The 16,603-nt window shown below is 37.1% G+C and overlaps 1 protein-coding gene and 1 pseudogene across 1 annotated transcript; one reads left to right on the forward strand and one right to left on the reverse strand.

Moving 5' to 3' along the window:
- The first annotated feature begins 4,223 nt into the window (after positions 1–4,223).
- Positions 4,224–5,162, forward strand: LOC120606063 (olfactory receptor 7G3-like). The gene has a single exon (XM_039867186.1). It carries the CDS (start codon positions 4,224–4,226, stop codon positions 5,160–5,162), a length of 939 nt encoding a protein of 312 aa, XP_039723120.1.
- Positions 5,163–8,291: 3,129 nt separating this feature from the next.
- LOC120606066 (actin-related protein 2/3 complex subunit 5-like) lies at positions 8,292–8,836 on the reverse strand (annotated as a pseudogene).
- Positions 8,837–16,603: the final 7,767 nt, after the last annotated feature.

Genomic DNA, 16,603 nt, shown 5'->3' on the forward strand with positions numbered 1-16,603 from the left:
CAGACATTCTTTTAAGTCATTAGTTCATAAGAACAGTGGACAGATGCTTTGACACTGCCAGCATGTGCCAATCTTTTATTGCTTCTTTTTGGGTGTTAAAAAACAAAATTCAACTAAGTAAATTTGAAGATCTAATTGGCTTTATTAAGTGATTTGAGAATTGAGCAGCATCCCATCTAGCAACTAGAAGTGCACTCAAAGGGATTGTACAGAAGGGAAGGTTTCATAAGAAGAAGCATGGGGCAAGAGAGCTATTAACAAAAGAAAATAAGGGATTATTTTTAGACAAGGGCATCTTTTGGGGGGAAAGGAATGGCAAGGGTTTTTATCATGCAGGTTGCCTCCTTTCTATGGGGCAGCAGGTGGAGAGGCCCATGTGACAGATACCACATTGGTGTTGACCAGAAAATTTCAGATTGATTGGTAAAGATTATGTGTCTGGGAGAGGTTGAAACAGCAATTAGGTATTAGATCTAGGTTTGGTATCATGGGCTTTAGCACAAGTGATGCCATTTGGGGCTTGTGGTTTTCTCTTTAACACAGAGCTCCAGCATCAATTTCTCAGAAATCTGGATAAGCAAGAGGATCAGAAAGGCCTGGAGCTGATCCTGGGTTGGTCCACATGGGGATTCTGCCCCTCACCAGGGGCTTGAGGTCACCCAACCAGAAATAATAGGAGGGGTGTGTCTGGTCTAAGGCTTACTCTTAACACTCTTTCTTTTTAAAAAAATTGAGATGTAACCGACATATAACATTGTACTAGTTTTAGGTATACAACATAATGATTTTTTTTTTTTATGGTGACAGTGGTTAACAAAATCCAGTAAGTTTCAGGTGTACAATTTAACAATAAGGCATATATATATTGCATTGTGTGTTCACCTCCCATTGTTAGATTTCTTTCTGTCACCACATATTTGACCACTTTTACCCCATCTACCTTCCCCCTGCTCTCCCACCCCTTACCCTTTGGTAACCACTAGTCTATTGTTCATGTCCGTGAGTCTCTGTTTGTTTGTCCTGTTCATTTGTTGCTTTTAGTTTTATATCCCACATATAAGTGATATCATGTGGTTTTCAACTTTTTCTGTCTGGCTTATTTCACTTAGCATGATTATCTCAAGGTTCATCCATATTGTCACAAATGGCAGTATTTCATCTCTTCTGATGGCTAATATTCCATTGTATATACATACCACAGCTTCTTTATCCAATCATCTATCATAGGACACTTCGATTGCTTCCATGTCCTGGCCACCATGAATAATGCTGCTATGAACATCGGTGTGCAAATATCTTTTCGGATATTCAGATAGTTTTCATTTGATATATGTATATATTGTGAAATGGTTACCTGAATAAGTAGTTAACATCTATATCACATACGATTACAATTTTTTCCTTGTGATGAGAACTTTTAAGATAACATTTTCTTTTTTTTATATTACCTATGATACAAATGAAAGACATGGGTTAAGATAAAAATAGAAAGAAGAACCTATGCTACTAGATACAGAGATTAATTTTCATCTCTAAGCACTAAGAAAGGGAAAATAACAGGAGAGAAAGACCCTGATGAGATATCTATGAAGGAGGTAAAGAAAAGGGCAAATAGAATCTAGACTATTAAACTGCACAGAGATAAACTCATGGTTCTCACTAACATCTGAATATTTTTGCAATTATTTCCTCTCCTTTCTTGCCTTTGTTCCTTCTTTCTCTTCTTTTCCTTTCTCCTTCCTTCCTTCCTTCCTTCCTTTCTTCCTTCTTTCCTTCCTTCCTTCCTACTTTCCTTCCCCTCCCCACATTTATATGTTCAAAGACCATTACGCAGAAAAGATCATGTGTGTTTATTTTAGAAATTACCGGTGAGAAAGAGGCAAAAAAACATTCAAAATTGAGTGTCTTGTTTTCTCTCAAGTGTAAAAATAGGTAACAAAGTACTGAAGTTTTCTATGTGCATATACTATGTCAAACACTGCATTTATTATTGTAAGTTGCATCCTTACCCTGAAAGTATAATTATTCAGGTGTGGCTATTTTCAGGTGTATTTGCAGCTATTTCCTCTATCTCTTCTCCAACCTTTCTGTGGATCTGTTAAGTGGTCTGGACATCAGGGTTAACTAATTAAGAGATACTTTCTCTCTAGGACTCTGAGGGTGACACGCTGAATTATTATTTTATTTTTTGTGCTTAGGAACCCCTACATATTATTCTCTCTCCTAATATTCTATTATAGAAAAAAATGCTTCACCCTAGCTTCAGAGAGGGACATTTTAGTCTTCAAATAATGAAAAGAGAAATATATTACTCAGCACGTTTCTTTCTCTCTTTCCTTAAGGGAAAGTATAAAAGCACTTGTCACTTGTGGATACATTATATCCATTACATTCATGACTAAAAAGGCCATATATTCCAAATGATACAATTATAAGACTGTGGAGCCCCTATCAGCTTGGGTTCCCAAATGACTGTAGAGCAGAACCCCTGTGCCCAACATTTGTTAAAATCGGTTACATATGCAATATGACTAACCCAAGACAGATCCATACAGCCTCCATTGATCAGGCCGCATTTTCTAACTTGACCTCAGGTCTTGCAGACGTGCCGTTTTGGTGGTATCAGTCAATACAGAGTAACCATGTGGGATCAAGGGATAATGGGAGACTGAAGACCAAAGAATAAGTAAAGGATTTTATTTGTTAGGATGTCAGTTCAAGTTTTTGAAAAAGAAATATGGAACCAGAGTGATTCCATAGGAGGCTGAATTATGAAATTGTTCAAGGAAGTACCACATCATGGTTATGTATGCCAGTTCTGGAGTCTGACTTCCTTAAGTCAGTTCTCAACTCTGCCACCTATTAGCTGTATCTTTGATACACCTATTAACTGTATCTAAGCATCCTCCTGCCCAGTTTCCTCAAATATAAATGAATGCATTGTACCTAACCTTTAGGTTTTATGAAAGAATTAAGTAAGCTGTTTTTAAATACCTATCTTCTGACTCTGCCCACTACAATGGGCTAAAAACAATGACCGATTCAGTAGCATTGAGAACTCCTTAGTGACCAGATTGTGGTCTCTGGATACCATTTATCACTTTAAAGAACTAGGGCTCCCTACAGAAATGGCTGGTTCCAGGTCTAAAACTAGAAATGCATAAGATGGGCATATGACACTTTTCATGCCAAATTTAATGGAGATATGAGAATGATAAGTTCATTTCAGAAGGACTCACGAGGCAAGTTGAAGAGGCTTTTACTGGCCAATGATTGGACAATTTGAGAATCAAAATGAATAATAATTGCAATGAATTAAAACATATCAAATCCATTTAAAATCCAGGAGTTCATGATGATACAATGTTCATCTCTAGATAATGCTCAAAACCAATTTATTATTTTTAAAAGTGATAAATACTGGAATCAAGATGTATTTTGCCTTTCTTAGAGAAATTCTGTCTCAAGGTGACACCTATTTGACCAGAGAAAATTCCTCTTTGTGGAAGTATTTCAGCCAATAAATGAACAAAGAATTAGGATGTCAGCATTTTGTAACTCTTGATGAATTAATGGATCCAGGAAATAATTATTTCAAGAAACAAGACAAACAATATGTGCTTCTTCATGAAAATACTTAAGGATGTTTGCCAAAAAAAAAAAAAAGAGAGAGAGAGAGAAAAGAAATTGAACCTAAATCTAATCAAGCTTCTAGACTAGAGGTAAGCAGACCTTTTCAGTAAAGAGCCAGATAGTAAATATTTTAGGTTTTATGGGCTATAAGGCCTCTGTCACAAGTACTCAACTTGGATGTTGTAGTACGCGAGCCACCATGGACGATACATAAACAAAAGACTGTATTCCAGTAAATCTTTATTTATAAAACTGTATTTTAGAATACAGCCTCAATAATGTTATTCTAGAATTATTATTTGCTTGTAGGCATCTTTAGGGAGAAAACAATGCTTCATTCCTATATTCTTCTAAGTACCCCTACTCAACAAAGAATAGATGGAAAATAAAAACTTTGGAACAGAAGCTGGTGGGGGGAAGTTTTGTAGGAATATAAAGCAAAGAAAGGAGAAGAAAGAAGAGAAGGGAGAGAAGAAAGCAGGAAAATAGATTTGTAACTGATCTGGTCTTAAAATAGAGACAAATTTAAGAAAATTTCTCTTAAATTTTGTTTTGTCACCTCCATCTTTTCTATTAGGACCATCAACAACATGAAATCAGGAAACCTCTCCAATATTGCAGAATTCCTCCTTCTGGGACTGTCAGATGATCCAGAACTGCAGCCCCTCCTGTTCTGCCTGTTCCTGTCCATGTACCTGGTCACTGTGCTTGGTAACCTGCTCATCATTCTGGCCATTATTTATGACTCCCATCTCCACACTCCCATGTATTTCTTCCTCTCTCACCTGTCTTTTGTTGACATCTGTTTCACCACCACCACGATCCCAAAGATACTAGTGAACATCCAGACACAGAGAAGACACATCAGTTACACAGGCTGCCTCGCCCAAATCTGCTTTGTCCTGACTTTTGCTGGATTGGAAAATGGAATTCTGGTAATGATGGCTTATGATCGATTTGTAGCCATCTGTCACCCACTGAGGTACAATGTCATCATGACTCCCAAACTCTGTGGGCTGCTGGTTCTGCTGTCTTTCCTTATTAGTGTTCTAAATGCTCTCCTCCACACTTTGATGGTACTGCGGCTGTCCTTCTGCACAGACCTGAAAATTCCCCATTTTTTCTGTGAATTAGCTCATATTCTAAAGCTTGCCTGTTCTGATATCTTCATCAATAACATCTTTGTATATTTAGTGACCAGCCTGTTGGATGTTGTTCCTCTCTCTGGGATAATATTTTCTTATACCCAAATTGTCTCTTCCATCTTGAAAATTCCATCAGCTGGTGGAAAATATAAGACTTTTTCCATCTGTGGATCACACTTAATAGTTGTTTTCTTGTTCTATGGGACAGGTTTTGGGGTATACCTTAGTTCTGCAGTTACTCACTCTTCTAGGAAAAGTGCAATCGTATCAGTGATATATACGGTGGTCACTCCTATGATGAATCCCTTTATCTACAGTCTGAGGAACAAGGACATGATGGGAGCTTTGAGTAAGATCATCTCTAGAATATCATCTTTCCACTGACGTGTCAGCTGCTTTAGGCTTATACCGCAGGAACATGACACAGATAAATAGTGAGAGATCTAGAAAGCCTAACTAACTTCTTTGAGTACCCAAGAGCAGAAATCATCTGGTTAAGGGTGAGACTTTTGGAATTGGACCAGATAAGTTTGAATCCTACCTCTGCTAAACCATAGCTCTGTGATCTTTGACAATTTATTTTAACTTTTTAAGCTCAGTTTCCTCATCTATAAAATTGGCATAATTGTATTAGTTTACATGTTAGGAAGATTTGAGATGCTTCGGTTTTATCAGTGAGGATCCATGCCTTCAGCCATAATAAGATAAAAGTTTCAACCCCAATAGGATCAAGTGATAAAAACAATTATCATCTTTCCTAACAAAAGCTTCAGAGATGGGGCAGGTCCAGGCACAGAACCATTTCACTCTGCCACATGTTGGCTTCTTCTTAAGGCTGTTTCCTGACAATCAGCAATGCAAGGACATTTCAGATACAATAACCAGAAAGAGAAAACTGACTGACTGTCTCTCACTGGGTCTCTTTGTAATGCAGACATAATTTTTCCAAGAAGACATCCAGAAGACTTTTTTTTTTTAATCATCAGCCTGAATTAGGCATGTCCCAGGTATTAGTTTCCTGTTGTTGTAACACATTGGCATACGCTGTTGTTGTAACACATTGGCATACGCTTAGTAGCTTAAAACAATACAAATGTGTTCTTTTGCAGTCCTGGAGGTCAGAAGTCTGAAATCAGCTACACTGAGGTAAAGTCAGAAAATAGGGTTCCTTCTGAAAGCTCTGAGGGGAGAGTGAAATGAGGGAGTTAGTTTTTAATGGGGACAGTTTCTGTTTGGGATGATGAAAATGTTCTGGAAATGGATGGTGGTGATGGTCATGCAACACTGTGAATGTTCTTAATGCTATGGAGTTGTACACTTAAAATGGCTGAAATGGTAAACATTACACTATACATCTTATCACAATAAAAACTCTCAAGGAAAGGAATTGAAATTGATAAATAATATCTTTCTAGGCTGAAAACAAACAAAAGTCATTCCAATTACCAAAGCCTTAAACACAAAAATACAAGTGACTAAATATTTCAGAAGGGAATATCTGAAAATATTTTTACGACCTGAGGAGATACGCATTTTTCTCTTTTTCAAAAATTATTCAACACTGACATTTTATTTTCTGAACTTTCTTATTTTTACAAAAAGAAAGGCAGTTATCAAAAACATCAAACAGCTTACAGAATTTCCACACCAGTTTTCACTTGCTGGTGATTATGAAACTGGTGTCCAGTGTAAATACTAAACACAGGCTGATTTCCCTCTTGGTGACTTTCATTCGGGTGATTTGTTTTGGAATTACTGAATAACATTTCATAAGCACTAGTCATTTTTTTTTTTTTAAGAACTGATTTGGGTTTGACAGGGTAGGCAGATGGATATGAGCCAGAGGGAGAGGGACAATGAAAGGGTTAACGAGGCCCCGAGAACAGCTCAGCCGAAGAATATATACAACCAGGTGTCTGGCAGGCTTCCAGAGCCTTCCAGAATGATACCCCAAGGTCAGAAGCCAGATAGGCAAAAAATCCTAGTAGTGCCTGGCTCTCCCTTTTCCTGCCCTTCTCCCAGTCAGTTAACTGCAAATGACCATTATATGACCTTACTCTGGGGGCGCTCGACTGGTATAGGGAAAATTAGTTAACTGAGCATGCGCCTACCTTCTAAATTCTCACGGCGCAGGCTTATGACTTTCCGGCCATGGGCACATGCTGCGCATGCCCAGGCCAAGAGTGGGTGGATCTGAGGGAGGAGCTAGGAGTTCACCCGTTGCGATACGAGAGAAAGGAGAGCAAGGAAACCGTATGGCCCGTGTAAACCCCGGCCCTCAACTTCTCAGTGCCTGCTTGTACTTCTCCCAAGTGTACTTTGCTTAATAAATCACTTCTACTTGCTACTCTTTGTCTGCTGTCTTTCTTCTCTGAGTGACGGACCTCCACTTGTTTGGGGGATCCGAGGACCGAGCCCCGACTCTCACACAATGGAGACACCTGATGGCTGGTAACACATTGTCCAACGAAGGAAACATTTTTTGCTGTGTGGAATTTTTTTTTAAGCCACTGAGCCAAATACAGAATGTGTATGTTTATGGATTTGAACCAAATCTTTTGAGATCCCAATTACCCTGAAGAACATTGAAGACATTTATAGGACATATTAAATACTAGTTACATACCTCATAATGTCTAAGGCAGCTACTATCGTTCTACAGAAAATAGCATTTCATTTAGAGGCTGCCCAGAATTTGAACTACATTATAGTTTCCATGTCCTTTCTGATTTGGAGTAGTTTCCCCAAATAGGGCCATAGATTTGAAACAAAAGTTTTGTGCTCATGCCAAACAGTCTCTGGCATTTTATAGACACATTTATAGATACATTAAGACTTTACTCTGGACCCCGGTGACGACTAAGAAATTGAGAGGTCATGATTATTGGATGCTGAGAGAAAGCATACTTAAACTCACATGATCAGGAGGCAAGCAGAAACAAAGCTGGAACTTGGTGTTCACCCACCACTTGCTCTAAAAACAAATTTTGCTTAAATAAGGGAAGTATGGTCCAGTTTTGCAATGTTAATAGCTGCCAGTCTCACAAACATATTTTTAATAAAGACCATGTCTTGGCTAGCAATGAGTTAAGAAACTGGCATCAAATTTAGATCAAATTTCTCACCATTAGGCAAAAACAAAACCAACCTCCAAAAAACAGAAAAACAAATACCAGCTATTAGGGGTTAAAAATTTGCACAATTAAACTTGGATGTAAATCATACTATATACAGACTGATATATGCATCATTGAAATAGTTTTGAGGGCATGAAACACTTCTGTTGAAACATTCTCTCTATATTATCCCAATTTTCTTTTCTTCGTAGCTGGTCTCCCATCCAAGTACTAACCAGGCCCGACCCTGCTTAGCTTCTGAGATCAGATAGGATTGGGCTTGTTCAGGGTGGCATGGCCATAGACCCAATTTTCATTAAAGGAAAGCTGATAGGTAATTTTCTTCTTTATGAATATGAAAGAGGAAGCAAGAAGGCAAAACTGAGAGAAATAGATACTACCCAAAGGGCAGCGGTGGCATTTGGTCTTTGTACCGGCAACTCCTACACACCCCCAGTAGATACCCAGTTCCTGCTGGACTACACAGTTCCTTGGCCATCAGCACTCCAACAATGGACCCTGATGCTCCAGTCGTGAGTGCCTTTGCCAGCCACTGCAATAAGAGCTCAGCTATTGTCAGATGAGCTCTCAAAGCCTATAAAAAACACACGTTGTTAGGAGATCCACACCATTCTCTTCCAGGGATTGAACTGCCTTTTCAATGTCATTAGCTTTAAATGAGATGAGCACCTTCAAGACAATGCTGCCTGCCGGATCCTTCATCGCTTGACTTTTGGTGTGGATGCAGGGTTTTCCGGAGCTGCCAGGAGGGCAGCTGTCTGGTTTCCTTGTGCAGGCAGTCCACTTCACCCTTGACAGCTGGCCTGTCTGTGGCTCAGTCTCCCTCATCCACAAACTTGTTCTCAGCACACTTGTCTACTTCCACCATTCGGAATAGGGCTTGATGACGTGTCCTTCCACATCCTCCCTCCTGAGCGTGGACTTCAGCAAGCCCAGTCTGACAGAAACTGGCAATCTCCGGCCTTCACTTCCAAGCGTTTCTTAATAAGCACAATCCCAAAGGTGAAGACTGAGAAATTCAAGTACTTTAAAAATAAGCTACTAAAATAAGTGACTTAGGAATGAAAATTCATAGTCGCTCTTTCAATAAAACAAGAAGAAAAAAGGACAAATAAACTTCCAATGAAATATTTCCAAATGTGGCCTTGTCCACACCATAAATATCAATGTGAATTTATTATTCAGTACAGGCATAAAAACTGTTAATATATTCCAGCATATTTAAAAATTAATCCTAGATGTCAGAAACATGGCAGAGTGAGAGATGTTCCCAGATTTCTCCCATTGAAATAACAATAAGCTGAACATTTAAAACTCAACAAAAAACACTCAACCTCTACACCAGCAAATCTGAGCATGAGATCTGCAAATAAGAGCTACCACAGGTCAGAACCCAGAGAGTCCAGCAGGAGACTGGGAGAAATAAAAAGCTTCCTCTGGCCGCCGGGGCTCCCTGCAGGAGGAGAGGGAGGAAAGAAGATGTGATAGGTTCCCTGAACATCCCCGCCTGAGAGAGCTGTGAGTTCCATACAGCAGCAGTGCCCAGGATCAGATCAGAAAGCAGAGAAGTGGGGATGGCAGAGAAGCCACGGTTTATTATTAAAAGCCACAGTTGCAAAACTCGAGGCTGAGCCACAGCCCTCATCTCAGAGGGCACCTCCTCCCATATCCTCCAAGACCAAACATCGCTGAGCCCCAGGGGAATATCAGCAAATGCTACCAAAACTGTAGCTAACACTGACAGGGACTGATACTGAGGGTAGCTAGCTTAATTGAATCTTTATATATATATATTTAAAAAAAGGCATTATTAAGATTTTGTAGAGGATAGTTAGGAAACATGACAGAGTGAGAGATGTCCCCAGATCTCTCCCCTAGAAACAACAATAAGCTGAACATTAAACTCAATGAAAAACATCTAAACTGCACACCAGCACGTCTGAGCGTAGAATCTGCCTATAAGAGCTACCACAGGGATCCAAGAGGATTGGACACCACCTACTGGAAACCAAAAGAAAAACGCCTTAAGAGAGACCTTAATATAACAAATGTCCTTTCTGGAAAAAAAGTAGAATACACTTTCATTAATGCCCAAGCAGAGAAATAGTCCATTAAACACAACAAACAACCAAAGTGACAAGGCATCTCAGAAAGAAAGAGAAAAATCTCCAGAGAGTAAGCTTACAGACATAGAAATATGCGACTTAAATGACAGAATTCAGGATGGTTCTTCTGAAAAAAATTCAATGAGATCTACAATAATTTATATCAACAATTTCAGGAATTGAAATAACAACTAGATGAGCAGAATGAGTTCTTTAGTAAGGACATTGAAAGCCTCAAAAAGTAGCAAATAGAAATTCTGGAAATGAAGAATGCACTGCAAGAGATGAAAAACAAAACAGCAAGCTTAGGAAATAGAGTTGACTAAATGGAGGAAAGGATCAGTAATATCAAAGACAGAAACATAGATATAATCAGAAGGAAGAAGACAGAAACGGAGGAATTAAAAATAATGAAAGAGCAATACGAGAACTAGCTGATACCATCCAAAGAGGAAACAAAAGAATAATGGGAATTCGTGGAAGAAAAGGAGTAGGAATTAGAAAGCATTTTCAGACAAATAGTTGATGAGAATTCCCCAAATCTAAGGAATGAGCTAGAGCTTAGAATTCAAGAAGTCAACAGAACACCCAATTATCTCAATCCCAAAAAGCCTTCACCAAGACACATTGTATTAAAATTGTCAAAAATCAACGACAAAGAATTCTCATGACAGCCAGGGAGAAGAAGACAGTAACTTATAAAGGAAAACCCATTGGATTATCGTCGGACTTCTCAGCACAAACCTTACAAGCCAGAGAGTAGTGGAATCAAATATTCAAACTATTAAGTGAAAGGAACTACCAGCCAAGAATTATGTATTCAGCTAAGATCTCCTTTAGATATGAAGGAGAAATAAAGACCTTTCCAGACATACAAAAATTGAGGGAGTTCTCCATGATGAGGCCTGCACAGGAAATACTGAAAGGGGTTGGCTCACCTAAAACATATTGACAAAAAAAAAAACAACAAAAAACCATAATTAAGAGTAAGGTGACTATCAGGCAAATAGAAGCAGAAGAGTGCAACCATTACTAAGAACAGGGCATTATAAGCTTAATAAGAAGAGATTTGCTATAGCAAGTTGGTAATGAGCATTTAGCATACAAAGGAACAAACTGAGACAACAATGACTGAAAAGGGGGGGGATTCAAAGATCCAAATTCACAAAGGGGAATTGAGATATGGCAAGTGCAAAAGAAAATGGATGACTGTATATATATAAATATCCTTTACATATTTGTAATAGTAATGACACACCAAAGATTCAGAACTGAAATATATAACATAAAGCAAGAAGAACCAGAGGAGAAACCCACAAAAGCCAACCAAAATAAAGAAACAGAAACACAAGGACAAGGAAGAAATGGAAACACCAAGCTACTAGAAAGCAAAAAATAAAATGGCTATAAGAAGACCTCATATTTCAATAATCACTCTAAATGTAAATGGAATGAACTCATCAATAAAAAGACACCAATTGCAGATTGGATCAAAAAACAAAACCCAAACATATGCTGCCTCCAGGAGACACATCTCAGCTCCAAAGACAAATACAGACTCAAAGTGAAAGGGTGAAAAAATGAAATTTCAAGCAAATGGCGTTTAGAGAAAAGTGGGAGTAGTAGTTCCAATATCGGATCAAACAGACTTCAAAATAAAAAGGATAAAAAAAGATACTGAGGGACACTTCATAATGATAAAGAGAATCATGCACCAAAAAGACATAACACTTATTAATATCTATGCTCCCAAACAGGGAGCCCCAACATATGTAAAGCAATTACTAACAGAATTAAAACACTACCATAGTAGGAGAAACAGACCAAAACACTACCTAAATACCAATAATCCAACTGGTTTTCCTTTATAGGTTACCGTCTTCTTTTCCCTGGCTGCTCCGAGAATTCTATCTTTGTCATTGATTTTTGATAATTTTAATACAATGTGTCTTGCTGAAGGTCTTTTTGGGTTGAGATAATTGGGTGTTCTGTTGACTTCTTGAATCCCAATCTCTAGCTCACCTTTTAGATTTAGGAAATTCTCATCAACTATTTGTCTGAAAATGCTCTCTAATCCCTATTCCTTTTCCTCCCTTTCGAGAATACCCATTATTCTTATGTTTTCTCTCCTGATGGTATCAGGTAGTACTTGTATTTCTCTTTCATTATTTTTCAGTAGGAGACCTAAATACCCCACTGTCGGATATGGACAGATCATCCAAACAGAAAATCAATAAGGAAATAACATCCTTAAATGACACATTAGACCCACTGGACATAATTGACATTTACAGGGCCTTTCATTCCAAACAGCTGCTTATACATTCTTCTCTAGCGCACAAGGAACATTTTCAAGGATTGACCACTTACTGGGACACAAGATAGCCTCAATAAATATAAGAGGGTTGAAATCATACCAACCACATTCTCTCATTATCATGCTTTAAAATCAGAGATCAAGTGCAAAAAGAAAGCAGGAAGAACCACAAATACATGGAAATTAAACAACATACTACTGAAGAATAACTGGATCAGAGAAGAAATAAAAGGAGAGATCAAGGGATACATAGAAATGAATGATAATGATAGCACAACATATCAAAATTTTTGGGACACGGCAAAAGCAGTCATAAGAGGAAAGTTCATATCATTACCTGCCTACCTTCAAAAACAAGAATGAGCCCAAATAAACACACTAACGCTTCATCTTAAAAAACTAGAAAAGGAAGAACAAATGAAGCCTAAAGTCAGCGGAAGGAAAAAAAATTATCAAAATTAGAGCAGAAATAAATGAAATTGAAAACAAAACAAAACAAAACAATAGAAAAAATAAATGCAACAGAAAGTTGATTCTTTGAGAAAGTTAATAAAATTGACAATCCCCTAGCTACACTCACTAAAGAAAAAAGAGAAAGGACACAAATAAACAAAATCAGGGATGAAAGAGGGGAAATTATTAGAGACACTGCAGGAATACAAAGGATCATACAAGAATGCTATGAAAAAGCATATAACACCAAACTTAATAAACTAGAAGAAATAAACCAATACATCCTAGAAAAATACAACCTTCCTAGACTGAATCAAGAAGAACTGGAAAATCTAAATAGATTGATCAACAGTATGGAAATTGAAACAATCATTAAAAACCCACCAAAAAGTAAAAGTCCAGGACCAGAAGGCTTCACCAGTGAATTCTACCAAACATTCAAAGAAGATTTAATACCTATTCTCCTCAAACTCTTCCAAAAAATCCAATAGGAGGCAATACTTCCTAACTCATTTCATGAGGCCAATATTGCACTAATACCAAAACCTAGTAAAGATAACACACAAAAAGAAAACTATAGACTAATATCTCTCATGAACACAGATGGAAAAATCCTAAATAAGGTACTGGTGAACCGAATATAGCAACATATTAAAACGATTATACACCATGATCAAGTGGGCTTCATCCCAGGGGCACAGGGATGGTTCAACATATGCAAATCGATTAATGTTATACACCACATAAACGAATTAAAAAATAAGAATCATATGATCATATCAACAAATGCGGAAAAAGTCTTTGACAAGATACAGTATCCATTTGTGTTCAATACACTTAACAAAATCAGTATGGAAGGAAAGTACCTTAACATAATAAAGGCCATATATGACAAACCCTCAGCCAACATTATGCTTTATGGTGAAAAAAATAAATCTTTTCTTTTAAGATCAGGAACAAGGCAAGACTGTCCACTATTGCCGCTGTTATTCAACATGACATTGGAGGTCCTAGTGAATGCAATCAGGGAAGAAAAAGATATAAAAGACATTCAAATAGGACGAAGAAGTCAAACTGTCACTATTTGCAGATGAAATGATTCTCTATATAGAAAACCCTAAAGACTCCACAAGAACACTACTAGAAACAATAAGCAAATACAGTAAAGTTTCTGGATACAAAATCAATGTTCAAAAATCCATAGCATTCCTATACTCTAATAGTGAAGTATCAGAAGAAATGGAAAAAATAATTCCTTTTGCAATTACAACAAAAAGAATAAAATAAAACATGTGGAAGACCTATATAATGAAAACTATAAGATTCTATTAAAAGAAATCAAAGAAGATACAAAGAAATAGAAAGATATTCCATGTTCCTGGATTAGAAGAATCGACATAGTTAAAATGACCATATTACGTAAAGCATTATACAGATATAATCCAATCTCCATCAGAATCCCTTCGGCATTTTTTAAAGAATAGAACAAAAAATCATCAGATTCAAATGGAAGCACAAAAGACGTCGAATTGCCAAAGCCATCCTGAGAAAAAAGAACGAGGCTGGAGGCATCACTCTGCATAACTTCATATTATACTACAAAGCGACAGAAATCAAAACAGCATGGTATTGGCAGCAAAACAGACACATGGACCCTGGAACAGAATCGAGAGTCCAGAAGTAAACCTGTATTTACATGGGCAAATAATTTTCGACAAAAAAACTGAGAACATATAGTGGAGAAAGGAAAGCCTCTTCAATAAATGGTGCTGGGAAAACTGGAAGCCACCTGCAAAAGAATGAAACTAGACTGTTGTCTATCACTACACACAGAATTAACTCAAAATGGATCAAAGACCTGAATATAAGACCTGAAACAATAAAATGCATAGAAGAAAACATAGGAACGAAACTCATGGACCTTGGACTTAAAGAGGATTTTATGAATTTGAACTCAAAAGCAAGAGAAATAAAGCTAAAGTAAATGAATGAGACTACATCAAAGTAAAAAGCTTCTGCTCAGCAAAAAGAATGGTCAACAGGGTAAAGAGAGACCCATCAGAATGAGAAAATATATTTCCAAGCAACACCTCCGATGAGGGCCTAATATCCAAAATATGCAAAGAACTCATATGACTCAATAACAACAAAAGAACAAATGATCCAATTGGCCCAAAAATGGGCCGAGGACTTGAACAGACACTTCTCAACAAGTATGTGAAAAGATGCTTAACATCGCTAGCTATTAGGGAAATGCAAATCAAAACCACAATGAGATACCATCTCACACCTTTTAGAATAGCTATAGTCAACAGAACAAGTAATAACAAATGTTGGAAAGGATGTGGAGAAAAAGGAACCATCATATTGCTGGTGGGACTGCAAATTGGTACAGCCACTATAGAAAACAGTATGGAGGTTCCTCAAAAAACTAAGAATTGATCTACCATATGATCCAGCAATCCCTCTACTGGGTATTTACCCCAAGGACTTGAAAATCCATATCCGAAAAGATATTTGCACTCCAATTTTCATAGCAGCATTATTCACGATGGCCAGGACATGGAAGCAACCAAAGTGTCCTATGATAGGTGATTGGCTAAAGAAGCTGTGGTACATATTTACATGGAATATTACTCAGCCATAAGAAGAGATGAAATACTGCCATTTACGACAACATGGACGGACCTCAAGATAATTGTACAGAAAAGGTTGAAAATCACATGATATCAATTATATGTGAGATATAAACCTAAAAGCAACAAATGAACAGGACAAACGAAGAGATACTCAAGGTCATGGACAATAGACTAGTGGTTACCAGAGGGTAAGAAAAAATGGAGAGAGGATGGTAGTTGGGGTAAAGGGGGTCAAATATGTGGTGACAGAAAGAAATCTAATTATGGGAGGTGAACACACATTGTAAACATATATATGCCTTACTGTTAAAGTGTACTGCAGAAAGTTATTGGATTTTGTTAAGCAATGTCACCATAAAAAAAAAATAAATAAAAAATAAATAAATAAAAATTTTAAAAATAGTTATTCTTTCTGATGTGGATGAAACTTTTTGTAGCTAGTTTTTTTGCTATTATGAATACCTCTGTTTGAATAATCTCATACTTGTGTCTTGGAAGATGTGAGAAAAAGTTTTATATTAGGAATGGAGTTATTAGTATATGTGGGAGTGCCAAAAATCTTTTGGGTAGTTTCAAAGAGTTTTCCTAAGAGGTTCAACCAATTTTAATTCCCATTAAAAGTTTTCTTGCAATCCACATTACCTGCAATACATTTTCATTTACTCTGACGACTTCATGGGTATAAATATTACTTAATTAATATACATTTCTATTATGAGATTGAGAGTCTGGTTACATATAATGGCCACTTATGTTTTCCTCTTTTGTAAAGTATCTGTTTATGCTATTTCCGTTGAGCTGCCTTTTTATCTTATTAGTTCATAACAATTATTTAATTGTAACAGTAATCTTTGTCAATTATATGCATTGAAAATTTCATTTGGTGTGTGGTCTGTTTTGTACATCGTTTGTAATGTTTTTTGGATGAATATCAATGCTTAGTTTTAATAAAGTTGAATTTGTCAATATTTTCTTTAATGGTTTGTTCTCAACAGGTTTTTTCTCCTGTCATCCATTCTTACCTCAAAATAGGGATTTATTCTTTAGCTCTTTACATTTGAGGCATGAACCCTGAAACAATTAAATGCATGAACCTACCTAGAGTTTATTTTTGACCTGGATGTAAAATAGAAATCTAAATTGATTTTATGTCCCTGCACCTTTTAACTAGTTT

Source organism: Pteropus medius, unplaced genomic scaffold, assembly GCF_902729225.1.
Source record: "Pteropus medius unplaced genomic scaffold, Ma_sr-lr_union100, whole genome shotgun sequence".
Lineage (NCBI taxonomy): Eukaryota > Metazoa > Chordata > Mammalia > Chiroptera > Pteropodidae > Pteropus > Pteropus medius.